This window comes from Gymnodraco acuticeps, unplaced genomic scaffold (assembly GCF_902827175.1).
Source record: "Gymnodraco acuticeps unplaced genomic scaffold, fGymAcu1.1, whole genome shotgun sequence".
In the NCBI taxonomy this organism is placed as follows: domain Eukaryota; kingdom Metazoa; phylum Chordata; class Actinopteri; order Perciformes; family Bathydraconidae; genus Gymnodraco; species Gymnodraco acuticeps.
In genome coordinates this window covers 5,177,312-5,193,399 of record NW_022990313.1, presented here as the reverse complement: position 1 = coordinate 5,193,399, position 16,088 = coordinate 5,177,312, and the positions used below count along the sequence as shown (strand labels likewise).

General features: G+C 43.2%; 1 protein-coding gene across 1 annotated transcript in view; it reads right to left on the bottom strand.

Moving 5' to 3' along the window:
• Nucleotides 1–389: 389 nt before the first annotated feature.
• LOC117550421 overlaps nt 390–16,088 on the bottom strand; it is a 56,457-nt gene continuing 40,758 nt past the window's right edge. Inside the window, exon 2 of the mRNA XM_034222851.1 lies at nt 390–2,887. Within this exon, the coding sequence (XP_034078742.1) occupies nt 500–2,803 (2,304 nt within the window). The 5' untranslated portion in view covers nt 2,804–2,887 and the 3' untranslated portion in view covers nt 390–499. The remainder of the gene's footprint in view (nt 2,888–16,088) is intronic.

The window sequence follows — 16,088 nt, the reverse complement described above, 5'->3', positions numbered from 1 at the left end:
GTTTCAAAAATAAGATCTTTTATCATTTATCACTCAGTTAATCTCATTCATCAAACACAAATTCTAAATCAGCTTACATCTCAAAGATTTACTTTAAGGCAATTACTTATTAAAAACATAATTAGAATTTAGGATTATAAGAAATCAATTGAGGTATAATTTAGAATCATGAGAGATCCAGCTAAGGTTCCTAGTTAAGGTATAAATTCACAGTGATGAATCGATCAATCTGTAATCTGTAAAGTTACAGTGTCCTCAATCTTTAACATTACTTTACGTTTACTTCATTACGCTTTATTCAAGAGTAAGGCACTTAGTAATACATTTATTTCATTCAAATACATTTGTTCAAAATCTGAAAAGGAAGAATCAGACATTTTATTTGTATAACAACCTGCAAAGGAAAAATCAGACATTTGTCCTTTAATCCAGTGTATCAACTGTAATCAATTATCAAAACATCTGTTCTTTATTCAGAATATCAACTTTAAACAACATCTCAATCGCTGAATGGAGGTACCCACGGGTCGGAGATCACGATGGAGACCCAGGGATCGGGGAGCTCAGCGTTGTACATTAATATTGTGTTCTTTACAGTCGAATGCCCCACTAGCCTTTGTGGGGCCTGGAGGGCGGTCTTGGCAACCCTTCGTATGGCTAATTTAACTACAGTGATCAAACAGATCACTAGGATTAGCACAACCAAGATAAACACTGAAACAGTAACAACAAATTTAACCAGCCCCGCTCCCCAGGATCCAAAAGTTCCACTTAAATCCCCAAATGTAAACCCATGAGTTTCATGCAATTCTTTTATTCCCCTGGCAGTATCATGAGCCATATCCATAACTTCAGGTGTGGTATCAGAAATAAAAGAACAGCACTCAGTTCCAATCACCTTGCATGTGCCCCCCTGAGCAGCTAGGAGAAGATCCAGTGCCATACGATTCTGTAGTGCTACTGTCCTAACTTCCTGCAATTCTTTGTGTTCAGCTAACATCGCTGTGTTGGATACATTTAGATGGTGTTCTACAACTTTGGACAGTGCCACAATTTCCTGCTGAGTAACATAAATACCGTACCAAGGCAAGAATAGGCTAGCTATCTGTTGTCCTTGTGTAATTGACCTGCTGTTCCTGTGTAGAGAGGGAAGAATCGCTGCGATCTCCTTAGCCTCTACTTTACGGATTAAAGGGATTAGGTAGGCTAGATAACAGGTGCCATAAAAAACGTCATAGGGCACACAGCCATAGGCCCGGTCCCCACAAACTAAGTAAACTCTCTGTGGGAGGGGAATTCTGGCTAAATTTACTCTCACTATGGTGTTACAGTCGCTGTGTCCCACATCAGGAGAGGTGTGAGATCCTACTGCATTCTGGAAGCAGATGGACACATTCTTCCATTCATGCACAACAATTGGGGGAACATATACTGAGCAGTCACGTGTAGGGGGCTTGCCTAAGGGTATTGGCTGCGTACAGTTATGTATTTTAACCTCAACGGAGTCCACTGTTCTAGAGCCGAACCAGGGCACAACTGTTACCAAAGCTTCAACTAACAAAGCGGGTGTGTGTGGTTGCATTATGCATGGACTTGTGACGTTAGCCGAACAATTAGTCTGAGCTAGAGCTAACTGGAATCTATATTCAAAAGCTAGGTTAACGTATTTCTTCATATACAGTTTTAAAAACATCAACCGTTTGAAACCGTCAGGCAGGTAATTTTTATTTACTGTATCAACAATGAGAGAGACTAAACCCTTGTACTGTAAGGGTTGTTCAGAGTCTATGGGGTAGGAAGGAGTATAACAATCCTCCGCCTCGTCGCTAATTCTGGATGCTATGTCATTCCAGCTCACTAAACCGTAATCAGCTTTTGTGAAAGGAATTGGGCTAAACATAGGAGAATGCATTGATTCTGGCATATTTTGGCACAACCAACAGTTGCTAACATTACATTCATGTGCGTAGTCTAACATTAAACTTACTGCAGAATTAGTTTTAGTTCGTTTAAAAGGAGTAATTAAGGCCTTTTTTGAAGAATCTACCTCACCTTCTGATTGTTTAAGTGGAGTAACATCACCTCCTGATTGTTTAAGTGGAGTAGATGGAACATTTGTTTTGCTATCTGGTCCAGTAAATGTGCATGCAGTGACACCTGGATTGGGAACCTGGTAATCTGGCTTCCTCATTGTACATTTTACCTTATCCCTTATCAGCGTCTTGAACTGTTCTACAGTGCTACACCACGGTTCTGGGGGCATTTCTTCAATGGTGTTGAGAGCCATTCTTACCCCCTCTGATGAGACCCCGAACCAATAGTACTGGTTCTTTGGATACATCTCCCATGTTGGGTAAACTAAGGACACAGGAAACACAATAATACAGTTAGATGAGTCACATATTGAAATTGGGCAGTTAAAGGAAATAGTCTCTGACTTATGACCAGGGAGGGAGACAATCCTCCTTATTCTCCCTCCTTTTCTCTCTCTTTGTGTCTCTTGCACCATACTGAATGTCTGTGTGGTGTTTGGATACAACCTGTCCTTGTCGCTAGGCACTGCTTTGCCCGTTGGTGTTGTTTTGCCCTCAGGGTCTGGGCCCTGAGTGGTCAAGTCGTCTGCGCTCTTAGATAAGAGCACCTTATTTTCTCCCTCAGAGGGGCGGGGTCCCCCGCCACCTGTCGTTGGGATTTTCACAGCTTCATCTAGCAGGGCGTCCTTGGCCAGGTATAGTAAACCTAGAACGACTATGATGATGACTGCCTTCACACGCCAGCATCCGGTAGAGGAGAGAGACGACATCTTGAAGCGTGAATCCACTCCGCTCTACCTTGTACTCTCAGGGCTGTTCTGGTCACTATTAATACCTGGAAAGGACCTTTCCACCTGGGAGACAAAGAATCTTTTTCAAGTGATTTGATTAGTACATTATCACCAATCTGAAAAGGGTGGGTGGGCTCCTCTCCAGGCTGAGGGAGCCTGTCAGCCACCTGCCTGTGAAACTTTCTCAACATGTCAGTTAGATATTTGACATAGTTAGTCATGTAATCATCTGTCCACAAAAGAGTGAGTCTGTGGGGGATTACTGGGGGGTTAGACCCTGTGAACATTGGCCTTCCCATCAATACTTCGTGTGGGCTGAGCCCTGTCGTTGCATTTGGTGAGCTTCGGATGGAGCACAGAACTAGCGGCAGCGCGTCTACCCATTTTAGTCCTGTGGTCAACATTGTTTTAGTGAGTTTCTCCTTTATAGTCAAGTTCATTCTCTCAACCTGGCCTGAGCTCTGTGGATGATAGGGAACGTGCAATTGCCATTTGAACCCTAACACTGTAGCTAGACTCTGGGTTATCTTAGAAACGAATGCTGGACCTCTGTCACTGTTAATCCCTGCTGGAACACCAAATCTAGGGATAACATCTTTGAGAAGACACTTTACAACTGTTCTGGCGTCTTCTTTTCTGGTAGGGTAGGCCTCTACCCATTTGGAGAACTGGCACACTATTACCAAAAGATATTTGAATCCTTGGCATGGTGGCATGTGCGAAAAGTCAATTTGCATATTTACAAAGGGCCCCGAGGGGGGCGGTAAATGTTCATGCTGAACTGGACCTTTTCTTCTTCTTGTCTGCTGGCATATCATGCATCTATCTACAAGGGTCTGTGTAGCTAGTGTGATGCCTGGAGCAAACCATTGTGACTTTATAATCCCATTCATCTCTCCTTTTCCTACATGTGATTTGCCATGTGCAACATGTGCCAAAACATGGAGGAATGAACGGGGACAGACCATCCGGCCGTCTGGGTGGAGCCACAAGCTGGACTCAGCGTCAAGTGTACAACCTCGTCTTAGCCATAAATCTTTCTCCCTAACATCAGCGCGGGCTTGCATGTCCGCGACATCATTAAAGGAAGGCAAACAAATAGTTTCTGCGGGTTGTGTCGAGGGGCATTGGAGCACCATAGAAGAGCAGGAAACTGCTGCTTGTTTAGCCGCGGTGTCGGCTAATGCATTTCCACGTGAAATAGGATCATCAGAATTTGTGTGAGCAGCACATTTAACTACTGCTAGCTGTGCAAGGAGCAGGATAGCGTCTAATAGCTCTGCTACTAACGCATGATGTTGAATAGGCTTACCAGCCGATGTTAAGAAACCGCGCATTTTCCACAAGACACCAAAATCATGGCACACACCAAATGCATACCTGGAGTCTGTGAAAATGGTTGCAACTCTACCTTGAGCCAAAATACACGCCCTAAGCAGAGCATACAACTCTGCAGCCTGAGCCGACGTGCCATTTGGCAAGGCCCGGCTTTCTAAAACTTCCCAGTCATTCACAACAGCGTAGCCTGCTAAGTGTACTGTGTCAGACGGCCTGCTCGCAGACCCGTCTGTGTATAGAATCATATCTGAATTAGGGATAGGAGTTTGCAACATATCAGCTCTGGGGGAGGAAGACATGTCAATCGTTGTGACGCAGTCATGTGTTATTTCAAAAATCTGGAATTGGCACCAGCGTAGCTGGGTTTAGGGGGGGGGAACGTTTAAGAGTGATGTGTGGACTTGAAAGAATTACCGCTTCATAACCAGATCGCCTTGCTGCCGTCATATGCTGAGTAGCAGAGGTGTTCAGAATATGCAAAACTGCATGTGGGACATGTACTACACAGTCACTGGCCAGTACAATGGGAGAGGATTGTTTTACAACTATCGCAACTGCGGCTACTGCACGTAGGCATGAAGGCATACCAAGCACCACAGGGGAGAGTCGAGATGAGTAGTATGCAACAGGCCGGAAATTAGAGCCATGCTTCTGCACCAAGATGCCCGTTGCAAAGCCCCCTTTCTCATGGACGTGCAGGTGAAACGGCTGATGGTAGTCAGGTAGACCTAGGGCAGGAGCCGATGTGAGGGCCTGCTTTAAGTCCTGAAAAGCTGTGTGCATATCCTCAGACCATTGAACAATGTTAGGGATAGCCTGCAGAGTGGCAGCACGCAGGACAGAATCCATCGCAGCATACTCAAAAATCCAGTGTCTGCAATAATTTGCCATGCCCAAGAAGGAAAGCATGTCCTTCTTTGTGCGAGGTGGTGGTACTTTGTTCAACAGGCAAATCCTTGCTGGCGAGAGGAGACGGTGTCCATCCCTCAGAATGTGACCCAAATACGTGACCTCAGTCTGGCAGTATTGCAACTTGGCCAGGGATGCTCTGTGTCCGCATTCAGAAAGTCTTTTCATGAGCAGAATGGAGTCGATGCGACAGGCGTCTTTATTGGGAGAAGCTAACAACAGGTCATCTGCGTACTGAAGCAAGGTACTACCTCCTGTCAGGACCAAAGTGTCCAGATCTCTCCTCACAGCTGCTGCATACACTGTAGGGGATTCAACAAACCCCTGTGGGAGGCGCGTGTATGTGATTTGTTTACCTTTAAAAGTAAATGCAAACAGATACTGGCTGTCTGGATGCAGAGGAACAGAGAAAAACGCTGAACATAAATCAATCACTGTGTAGTACTTAGAGTCTAGGGGCAGAGAAGCTAAGATCGAATTAGTGTCAGGCACTATAGGAGCTGTCGGAATGACAATAGCGTTAATAGCTTGCAAATCTTGGACAAAGCGCCACTCATCAGGGCGATTGTGCTTAGGTATGGGTAGAATTGGAGTATTACAGGGACTAGTTGTGTAAATTAACACGCCCTGATCGAGCAAAGATTGGATGACTCCTTCAATCCCCAAAATGGCTCTATGGGGTAAATTATACTGTCTGATAGCTGGCAATCTGGCATTGGCTTTAAGTGTTACTCGATATGGAGGCGCTGAGGTAACAAAACCAACATGGTTCTTGTGTTTGGCCCATAATGTAGCCGGGACTTCTGAAAAATCTGAGGGGGTGCCATACTCTGTGGGGGGGTTTGGTTGTAAATGAAGGAAGGTGCTTTGGGGAAGAGGAATTGGCTCCGCGAGACGCAGCAGGAAATGCTCCCCTCCAAAGTTAATTACGTTAGGTGCGTGTGTGTGTGTGTGTGTGTGTGTGTGTGTGTGTGTGTGAGAGAGGGGAAAGTGTGGCTTCCAGCTGGGCCTGGCAGCGGGTTGCCATGGCCCCCACCTCCTTTGGGTTACTGCCTGGCGTAACAGCCACTGTGACGTAGGGGAGGGTTTCTTCAAGATGAAAGCCCTGCTGTGAGGGTGTTAGCCTGAGGGGTAATGCACACCCCTGTTGGCCAATGAACAAAAATTGTTCACATGTCAATCGATCTGAGCTGTTGCAAAAACCTCTTACTGATTGCGCGTAGTCATCTGACGGATTAAAGGCAGCTGTGCAGTGACAATTCAACACAGGTCGCATAAGAGACATTAAAGACGCACACACCGGAGAAATGCTAGCAATTTTCTGAATCCCTGTTGTGGAGAAAACAGAAATCATGTTGAAATCTGGAAATGACCAATAATAAAGGTTGTCTCGCGATGATTGAATGAATTGGACTGCCTGATAGACTTTACTGTCAGGAATTGTCAAAAACAATCCGTCTGAAGTGCAATGTATTGTTGCCTGTAACTTACATAGTAAGTCCCTGCCCATTAGATTGATAGGGCTTCCATCTGAAATAATGAAAGAGTGTTCCACGTTTGATCCATTAATTGAAACATTAGTGTTCTCTGAAATGGGTTCAGACATAGAAATTCCAGCAACACCGATTGTTGTGACAAATGTATTGGTTGCTTCACACACTTTCTCCTTAGTACGCACGGCAGAAAATGTGGCACCGCTGTCAATCAAAATATCTACAGCCGTACCACTAAAATCAACGGGCATAATCGGATCTTCACGCGGGTTATTGGAAAGGCGAATTGTTGCTGCTTGAATGGGGAAATGCTGTGAATCTGATCCTATTTCTTCCTGGCACCCCTATCTTCTATTAAATCCACTTTGCTGAGCGTTCTGCTCCTGGTTCTGTCTGTCATAACGTGGAGACTGCATTAATGCCAGATGTCCGGACTGCTGGGGGAGGGGGGGGGAAGGGTGGGCTGGGAAAAGGGGGGCTGGGTAAGGGGGGGCTGTGTGTGCTGCTGGACCCCCCCACCGCTTATCACACTGTCCTGCCCAGTGATCCGTTGCTCCGCAAACATGACATGGTGTCAACTTTTTGGGATGTTTGTTCTGCTGCTGTCTGCTCTTATTATGATAATCCTGTGATCTCCCCTGATTTTGATACTGCTGTGTGTGGTTTTGTCCCTGAGTTTGATAAGCCTGGGTGTTTTGAGGAAATTGTTGAAGCAGTTGTGAAATTCTGGGGGTAAGAAATATTTGGCTCCTATGCAATGCACGCATTGTGGCGATCGTCATTTTTCAGGTTTTAACTTGCCATTCAGGAGTCGCCATAGGCTTGAGCTGTCTCTGGGATTAAATTATGTAACAAGGTCTGTATGGCAAACAAATCATTACCCTCTCTTTTAATGCCCGCATTATTATCCCACACTGTCATGAAACGCTGGATAAATTCTGGGACATTTTCTGTTGGGCTCTGTACACAACCCATCACTTGGGAAAAATCTGTGTGAGTTTTAGCGCATGCTCTGATAGCCAATGCAGCGACGTTTTGTATCCACATGTCTCACGTCTGTGTCAAAGGCCAATCTCCTGCGGCCGTACAGTCAGGAAATTTAAACTCGTCTCTGCACGTGGGCCAATCTGCTTTGTATGATAAGATTATCAGCTGTTTAACATCATGAACCAAACAGTTATAAACTGAGCAGACATTAGTCAACCATGACAGATACTCATCTGGACTTTTAGTGGGACTGGGAGCGTGGTTAGTGACATCAATGACCTCAGCGGGTGTCCAGGGCTTAAAAACTGGAACCTCTCCTATCAGAATTTTCAGGGCGGTCACAGTTTCAGCAGAATTGTTATTCTGAGATGTTTGCATTGTCGTGATAATTTTACGCTGGACATGTTTTGGAAAACTGCTGCCGTACGGCGATCCTGGGTAATCGTGTAAGCGGAGTGGCGGAGTGCGAGGAGTGGGGGTCTGTAATGGACTGCCGTCTGAAAGATTCCCTTCCCCCGCTGCTGCACTCTGCTCCTCTTGTGCCGATTGTAATTCTCTATATTGTCCTGTCTGATATCTCAACCCATTTTCATTCATGATAGCGGCAGTTGTCATTAACAGATCATCATCGGAGTTTCTCGCAACGGGATTTGAGAGTTCTGTCGCGGGAATTATTTTTGTACAGAGAGATACAGCCTGCTTTCCTTCCAGCAGCCGCGTCTGTCGAAATACAAATGAGCTGAGATGGGCTTGGAGATTTACCCTGTCGTTTAACCCAATCATATATGACTGATTTTGCAATGTCTGGAGCATTTTCACCGTGTCTTTCCCTGAATCTAGACATGTTTTCTGATCTTACATCAAAAGCAGCCTCTAGGCTAAGCAAATGACAACCTTTTGCACATTGAGAAACTTTATCAATAAGCGCTTTGAGCTCAATGGAGCCTCGCTCGCTGCCAACAGATTTTCCGCTCATCATAACCTCTTTTCTCTGCAATTGCCATCCAAGCTTTCACACATTCTGTCATGTATTGCTGATCCCATGAACAATTTGAATATTTTCCACCAGTTTAAATGCTTGCCACAACACGGCCATATCAAAACTACCTGTAAGAGGCCAGTCAAATTGAATCAATCCTTTCTGATTAATCTGTTATGAGTGTTCGCAAAGTAACGATGTAAACGGCATAACTTTAGACCAATCCAAGGTTCTTCCGACAATTCCAGACGGCATATTTGGAGAAAACAAATGCGTATAATGGCTTTCTACAATTGGATTTTTAGAAAGTGTCTTTGTGCGTGAAATCGCTTTCTTCTTACCAACTGAATCGTTTGTGGAGGCAGTATTACCCATGTTTAACGGTTAGTACAATAAAACAAACACTGCAATTAGACAAACAAACATGTACTCGCAACAAAATCAGCGCCCTGGCCAAAAAGTCATCCAGTTTAATTTAATCCGAATTACGGAAACCTCAACGGGAGCACTGAAATATCTGTTTAATATGGGCTCTTCTCAGCCATACTTGTAATCTGTTGAAGAGCAATAAACTACTTTATTCTCAATCAAAACCACTATGCAAATTTAGTGGTAAAACTGCTCTACCGACCGAGAGCAGATATTTTTAATTAATTCAGTACTCTTTTTTTTTTTTTAAACAACAGCCAATTCAATAATCCATTAGTTTATTAAACACAGTGTGAATGTAATATTCTGGTATCACCCTTCCCATTTATAATCGTTTTATTTTGTTCTAAAATTTATCATGGTGTGATTAGCAAAATACAACCCTGTGTTCCATATTCCTCGTGTGCCGTTCACCACAGGGGGGAGGGGATTTCGCCCTTCCTCGTGCAGGCTGAGCAGACACCCGAGGCGGATTGATCTGACTTAAACCGTTGAAATCTCCAGAATTCGGCGATTTGTTTCAATTACAAATCCTCACATTGCTTTTGAAACAGAAGTTCCACCTTGCTGATGCTCTCCTTAAGGTCTCTCCGAATATTTGCCGTCTAGTAATTTAATTCCAGGAACCACACACAGCGGAAATCGGTAAAAGTCGATATTCCGAGGTTATTTATTAGCCCCAAATATTCTTATTGTTTTATACATGAGCTGTGCTTGCTTCTGTGGGCACTTGCCCCAGCAGCAATCACAGGAAAAATCGGCCAGGATAGAATCCCCCTCAGACACAGATTTCTCAGATTATAATTAAGCCTTCAAATGTACAGAGTAGAGAGACCAAAAACAAATTGCACTCGCGCAGTTTCACAGGTAATTTTGATACCGTCAATCACAGAGTTGGTAAGGCAATATCCAAATATAGATTTGAAATTACACTTACCAGCCCGACGATCTGTTGGTAATTATTCGTGACGCGAATTGTGAAGTTAAAACTTCTGATGTTGCAATGTTGAGGTGGAATGAAGGAGTCTGGATCGTCGTTAGCCAAAGCACTGAGAGTTTATTAAACACAGTACATCAATACAGCCGGGAGGTCACTTAGTTTCACACGTCCTGTGCAGCCACCAAATCATCTCTCCCACAAAGAAGACACAGCACGCAGCAACATGAGAAGAGGCGGGCTATCAGAAGCCCGCGTTTTACCTAATCAATAGCAGATGTGAGACAATAATCTGTTTGTCCCGCAAAATGCAGGCAGGCCTGGACCCTTCCCCCCACAGGAAAGGGGGAGAAGCTTTTGACCTGTGACCTCAACTTTCAGAGGAGTTTTTGACTTTTAATACAAAGCATGTTTGCAATATCACAGATTCTAAGAATCTATAAGAAACTCTATAATCAAGATCAGATTAAAATATTCTCTTACACCCCTGACCAATAATCCAAACGAAAATATCTTCCCTCCATACTATTTTGATCATTTGCTCCGCTAATCAATCAAATAGATGGACTCCGAAACAGTCAGTGGGCACCACTTAACAGCCAATCAGAATGAGAATATGTTTCACATGTGACTTATTCAAATTGCGAGTGATTGAGTGACAGATGAAGGTTGTTTAGGAGAACATTTTGGAGAAGAAAAAGTTTGAGAGTGGCGCTCTGAAAAGGAAACCTAACACTGATGTCTATTGAGCATGACATTCTTCGTGAGATGGATTTTAAGAACATCATCAAGGCTTTTTCTTCAAAGAAAACCAGACGGAAGCTAAAGAGGCAAGGCAATGCTGCACTATTCATTGATTCCCAGTAGCCTGCAGGTTTAAATGTGCATCGTTTTACATAACTAGGTTTGTGTTAATCCACCGGAGATAATGATCATTCTCATCTACTGATACCTGGCATTGAGGCCATATGTTGCTGTTCATGGTGCTCAAGTAGTGGTGTGTGTGTGTGATCACAGAGCCTGCCGAGGGCCTGATGGCAGGTTAAGGCGGGCTTGGGGGTAACATAGTAATAATTCAGTGCAACGCAAAAGACAGTATGATGAAACTATAGAAGCTCTCCGGTGAAATGTGATCCCTGCAGAATGGCTCAATGCCCCCCCCCCCTACATGTAATGTAATGCTGCATGTTACAGGTGAGGCACACAAGCTTCCCTATTTTATAAATCCAATAACTCATCTGAATCCCATGCAAATGTTAAAATGTTAATCTACTTGCAGATGTGCACAAAGTAGTCCAGAAATATTCGGATAAAAAAGTGTTGACATCAACATATTATTAAAATAACCAAAAGTAAGAGAACTCTTTAGCAGAATGATATGCGTTGTAGACAGCTGTTTTATTTCCTATTGTGTTATCTTATATAAACTCTGTGTTATCTTTTTTAAATTACAGAGACTTAGAGACTTTGCTCATAAAGATTATTTTACATCTGCAGGAAACAGCAGACATGTATGTTGTATTGGATGGAGATTTATTTAACTACCCCTTGAAGAATGTGAACATTTGTATAGTAAAATGGTGTCGATCACAATCACTGTATTTCTACATAATTTAAATATATCAAGCAAACGTCATGCTTTTATTTTGAAGGCAACAGTGCCTTACTCAGGAAGGATGCTCCTAATTTTGCACACTTTATATTATTCCCCTTCTCCAAGGTAACCAACCTGTACACAGACAGACAGAGAGAGAGAGACACACACACACACATACACACAGACCTTACTGTAGCTGCTATACGTCAACGTCAACCACAGGTATGTTTAAATCGTTCTCTGTGCGCATGTGTGTATAACGTGTCTAACATTATCCCTACTGTAAAGTTTACAGTTTTAAAACATGCTTTATGTGTGTGTGTGTGTGTGTGTGTGTGTGTGTGTGTGTGTGTGTGTGTGTGTGTGTGTGTGTGTGTGTGTGTGTGTGTGTGTGTGTGTGTGTGTGTGTGTGTGTGTGTGTTTCCAGTGTTTAAAGATGCCATCAGGATATGTGAAGAGTGACATGGAGCGTCTGGGTGTCTTCAAAGAGATGAGCTACATCTCTGTAGGAGACAAGTACACCCCGCCCCACAACCGTGAGTATCGGTCTGATTCCTTTAGTATGTGGCTATGTGATAGTGGGATGATGTGCAACAAGGTGGACCGCCTCGTTGCACATTGATATTGCACCACAGTTGAGTTTTCTTCTTATGTTCTCTCTCTGCAATGTTTTTATTTGAATAATGCGTTCCTAAAAAAAGCCCTAGACAAAGATTTGCTTTAATCAGTGAGATAAATGACTAAAAACCTGAGGTGTTTGTTTCTCACGTGCCATCAAATGCAAAAGCCTTATGAACCCACATGGAGGTTTGGTGACCCCGAGTGGAGGTCGGGACCCATAGGTTGTGAACCAGTGGTAGGTCTTAACACGGTGAAATAATGTTGAAATGATGATGTGTCCGAAAACCTCAGGGTTCTGACAGTTATTTTCATGTCTGTATTTTGACAACACCTTGTGATCGTGAATTCAATCAAATCCTCCATCATATTATTTCACATTAACTTGGCTTTGTATAGTAGCTGTGACATTTTCAAACAATTTCAATTGTTAGGAAGTGAAACATCAAAATGGTGTAACAGCTTATCATTTATTTCAAATAGATTTCACTCTTTGACTGATATGATTTATAAATATTCATGACCATTCTCGGTCAAACATTTGTACAAAATGAGTCACTATTTCATTTTTAAAATTGCCAACATACAAACTTTATTTACTCTAACAGGAGTCTTTTAAACAGAATATTTAATTTGAGGTCTCACTAAAAAATCTATCAGAAAGCTTCAGCTGATTCAGAACGCTGCTGCTCGAGTCCTCACTAACACTAAGACAGTGGATCAGTCCAGTTCTGAAGTCTTTACACTGGTTCCTCACTAACACTAAGAAAGTGGATCAGTCCTGTTCTGAAGTCTTTACACTGGCTCCTCACTAACACTAAGAAAGTGGATCAGTCCAGTTCTGAAGTCTTTACACTGGTTCCTCACTAACACTAAGAAACTGGATCAGTCCAGTTCTGGAGTATTTACACTGGCTCCTCACTAACACTAAGAAAGTGGATCAGTCCAGTTCTGAAGTCTTTACACTGGTTCCTCACTAACACTAAGAAAGTGGATCAGTCCTGTTCTGAAGTCTTTACACTGGTTCCTCACTAACACTAAGAAAGTGGATCAGTCCAGTTCTGAAGTCTTTACACTGGCTCCTCACTAACACTAAGAAAGTGGATCAGTCCAGTTCTGAAGTCTTTACACTGGTTCCTCACTAACACTAAGAAACTGGATCAGTCCAGTTCTGGAGTATTTACACTGGCTCCTCACTAACACTAAGAAAGTGGATCAGTCCAGTTCTGAAGTCTTTACACTGGTTCCTCACTAACACTAAGACAGTGGATCAGTCCAGTTCTGAAGTCTTTACACTGGCTCCTCACTAACACTAAGAAAGTGGATCAGTCCAGTTCTGAAGTCTTTACACTGGTTCCTCACTAACAGTAAGAAAGTGGATCAGTCCTGTTCTGAAGTCTTTACACTGGTTCCTCACTCACACTAAGAAAGTGGATCAGTCCAGTTCTGAAGTCTTTACACTGGTTCCTCACTAACACTAAGAAAGTGGATCAGTCCAGTTCTGACGTCTTTACACTGGTTCCTCACTGACACTAAGAAAGTGGATAGTCCAGTTCTGAAGTCTTTACACTGGCTCCTCACTAACACTAAGAAAGTGGATCAGTCCAGTTCTGAGGTCTTTACACTGGTTCCTCACTAACACTAAGAAAGTGGATCAGTCCAGTTCTGAAGTCTTTACACTGGTTCCTCACTAACACTAAGAAAGTGGACCAGTCCAGTTCTGAAGTCTTTACACTGGTTCCTCACTGACACTAAGAAAGTGGATCAGTCCAGTTCTGAAGTCTTTACACTGGCTCCTCACTAACACTAAGAAAGTGGATCAGTCCAGTTCTGAGGTCTTTACACTGGTTCCTCACTAACACTAAGAAAGTGGATCAGTCCAGTTCTGAAGTCTTTACACTGGTTCCTCACTAACACTAAGAAAGTGGATCAGTCCAGTTCTGAAGTCTTTACACTGGTTCCTCACTGACACTAAGAAAGTGGATCAGTCCAGTTCTGAAGTCTTTACACTGGTTCCTCACTAACACTAAGAAAGTGGATCAGTCCAGTTCTGAAGTCTTTACACTGGTTCCTCACTAACACTAAGAAACTGGATCAGTCCAGTTCTGGAGTATTTACACTGGCTCCTCACTAACACTAAGAAAGTGGATCAGTCCAGTTCTGAAGTCTTTACACTGGTTCCTCACTAACACTAAGAAAGTGGATCAGTCCTGTTCTGAAGTCTTTACACTGGTTCCTCACTAACACTAAGAAAGTGGATCAGTCCAGTTCTGAAGTCTTTACACTGGCTCCTCACTAACACTAAGAAAGTGGATCAGTCCAGTTCTGAAGTCTTTACACTGGTTCCTCACTAACACTAAGAAACTGGATCAGTCCAGTTCTGGAGTATTTACACTGGCTCCTCACTAACACTAAGAAAGTGGATCAGTCCAGTTCTGAAGTCTTTACACTGGTTCCTCACTAACACTAAGACAGTGGATCAGTCCAGTTCTGAAGTCTTTACACTGGCTCCTCACTAACACTAAGAAAGTGGATCAGTCCAGTTCTGAAGTCTTTACACTGGTTCCTCACTAACAGTAAGAAAGTGGATCAGTCCTGTTCTGAAGTCTTTACACTGGTTCCTCACTCACACTAAGAAAGTGGATCAGTCCAGTTCTGAAGTCTTTACACTGGTTCCTCACTAACACTAAGAAAGTGGATCAGTCCAGTTCTGACGTCTTTACACTGGTTCCTCACTGACACTAAGAAAGTGGATAGTCCAGTTCTGAAGTCTTTACACTGGCTCCTCACTAACACTAAGAAAGTGGATCAGTCCAGTTCTGAGGTCTTTACACTGGTTCCTCACTAACACTAAGAAAGTGGATCAGTCCAGTTCTGAAGTCTTTACACTGGTTCCTCACTAACACTAAGAAAGTGGACCAGTCCAGTTCTGAAGTCTTTACACTGGTTCCTCACTGACACTAAGAAAGTGGATCAGTCCAGTTCTGAAGTCTTTACACTGGCTCCTCACTAACACTAAGAAAGTGGATCAGTCCAGTTCTGAGGTCTTTACACTGGTTCCTCACTAACACTAAGAAAGTGGATCAGTCCAGTTCTGAAGTCTTTACACTGGTTCCTCACTAACACTAAGAAAGTGGATCAGTCCAGTTCTGAAGTCTTTACACTGGTTCCTCACTGACACTAAGAAAGTGGATCAGTCCAGTTCTGAAGTCTTTACACTGGTTCCTCACTAACACTAAGAAAGTGGATCAGTCCAGTTCTGAAGTCTTTACACTGGTTCCTCACTAACACTAAGAAAGTGGATAGTCCAGTTCTGAAGTCTTTACACTGGCTCCTCACTAATACTAAGAAAGTGGATCAGTCCAGTTCTGAGGTCTTTACACTGGTTCCTCACTAACACTAAGAAAGTGGATCAGTCCAGTTCTGAAGTCTTTACACTGGTTCCTCACTGACACTAAGAAAGTGGATCAGTCCAGTTCTGAAGTCTTTACACTGGTTCCTCACTGACACTAAGAAAGTGGATCAGTCCTGTTCTGAAGTCTTCACACTGGTTCCTCACTAACACTAAGAAAGTGGATCAGTCCAGTTCTGAAGTATTTACACTGGTTCCTCACTGACACTAAGAAAGTGGATCAGTCCAGTTCTGAAGTCTTTACACTGGTTCCTCACTAACACTAAGAAAGTGGATCAGTCCAGTTCTGAAGTCTTTACACTGGTTCCTCACTAACACTAAGAAAGTGGATCAGTCCAGTTCTGAAGTCTTTACACTGGTTCCTCACTGACACTAAGAAAGTGGATCAGTCCTGTTCTGAAGTCTTTACACTGGTTCCTCACTAACACTAAGAAAGTGGATCAGTCCAGTTCTGAAGTCTTTACACTGGTTCCTCACTGACACTAAGAAAGTGGATAGTCCAGTTCTGAAGTCTTTACACTGGTTCCTCACTAACACTAAGAAAGTGGATCAGTCCAGTTCTGGA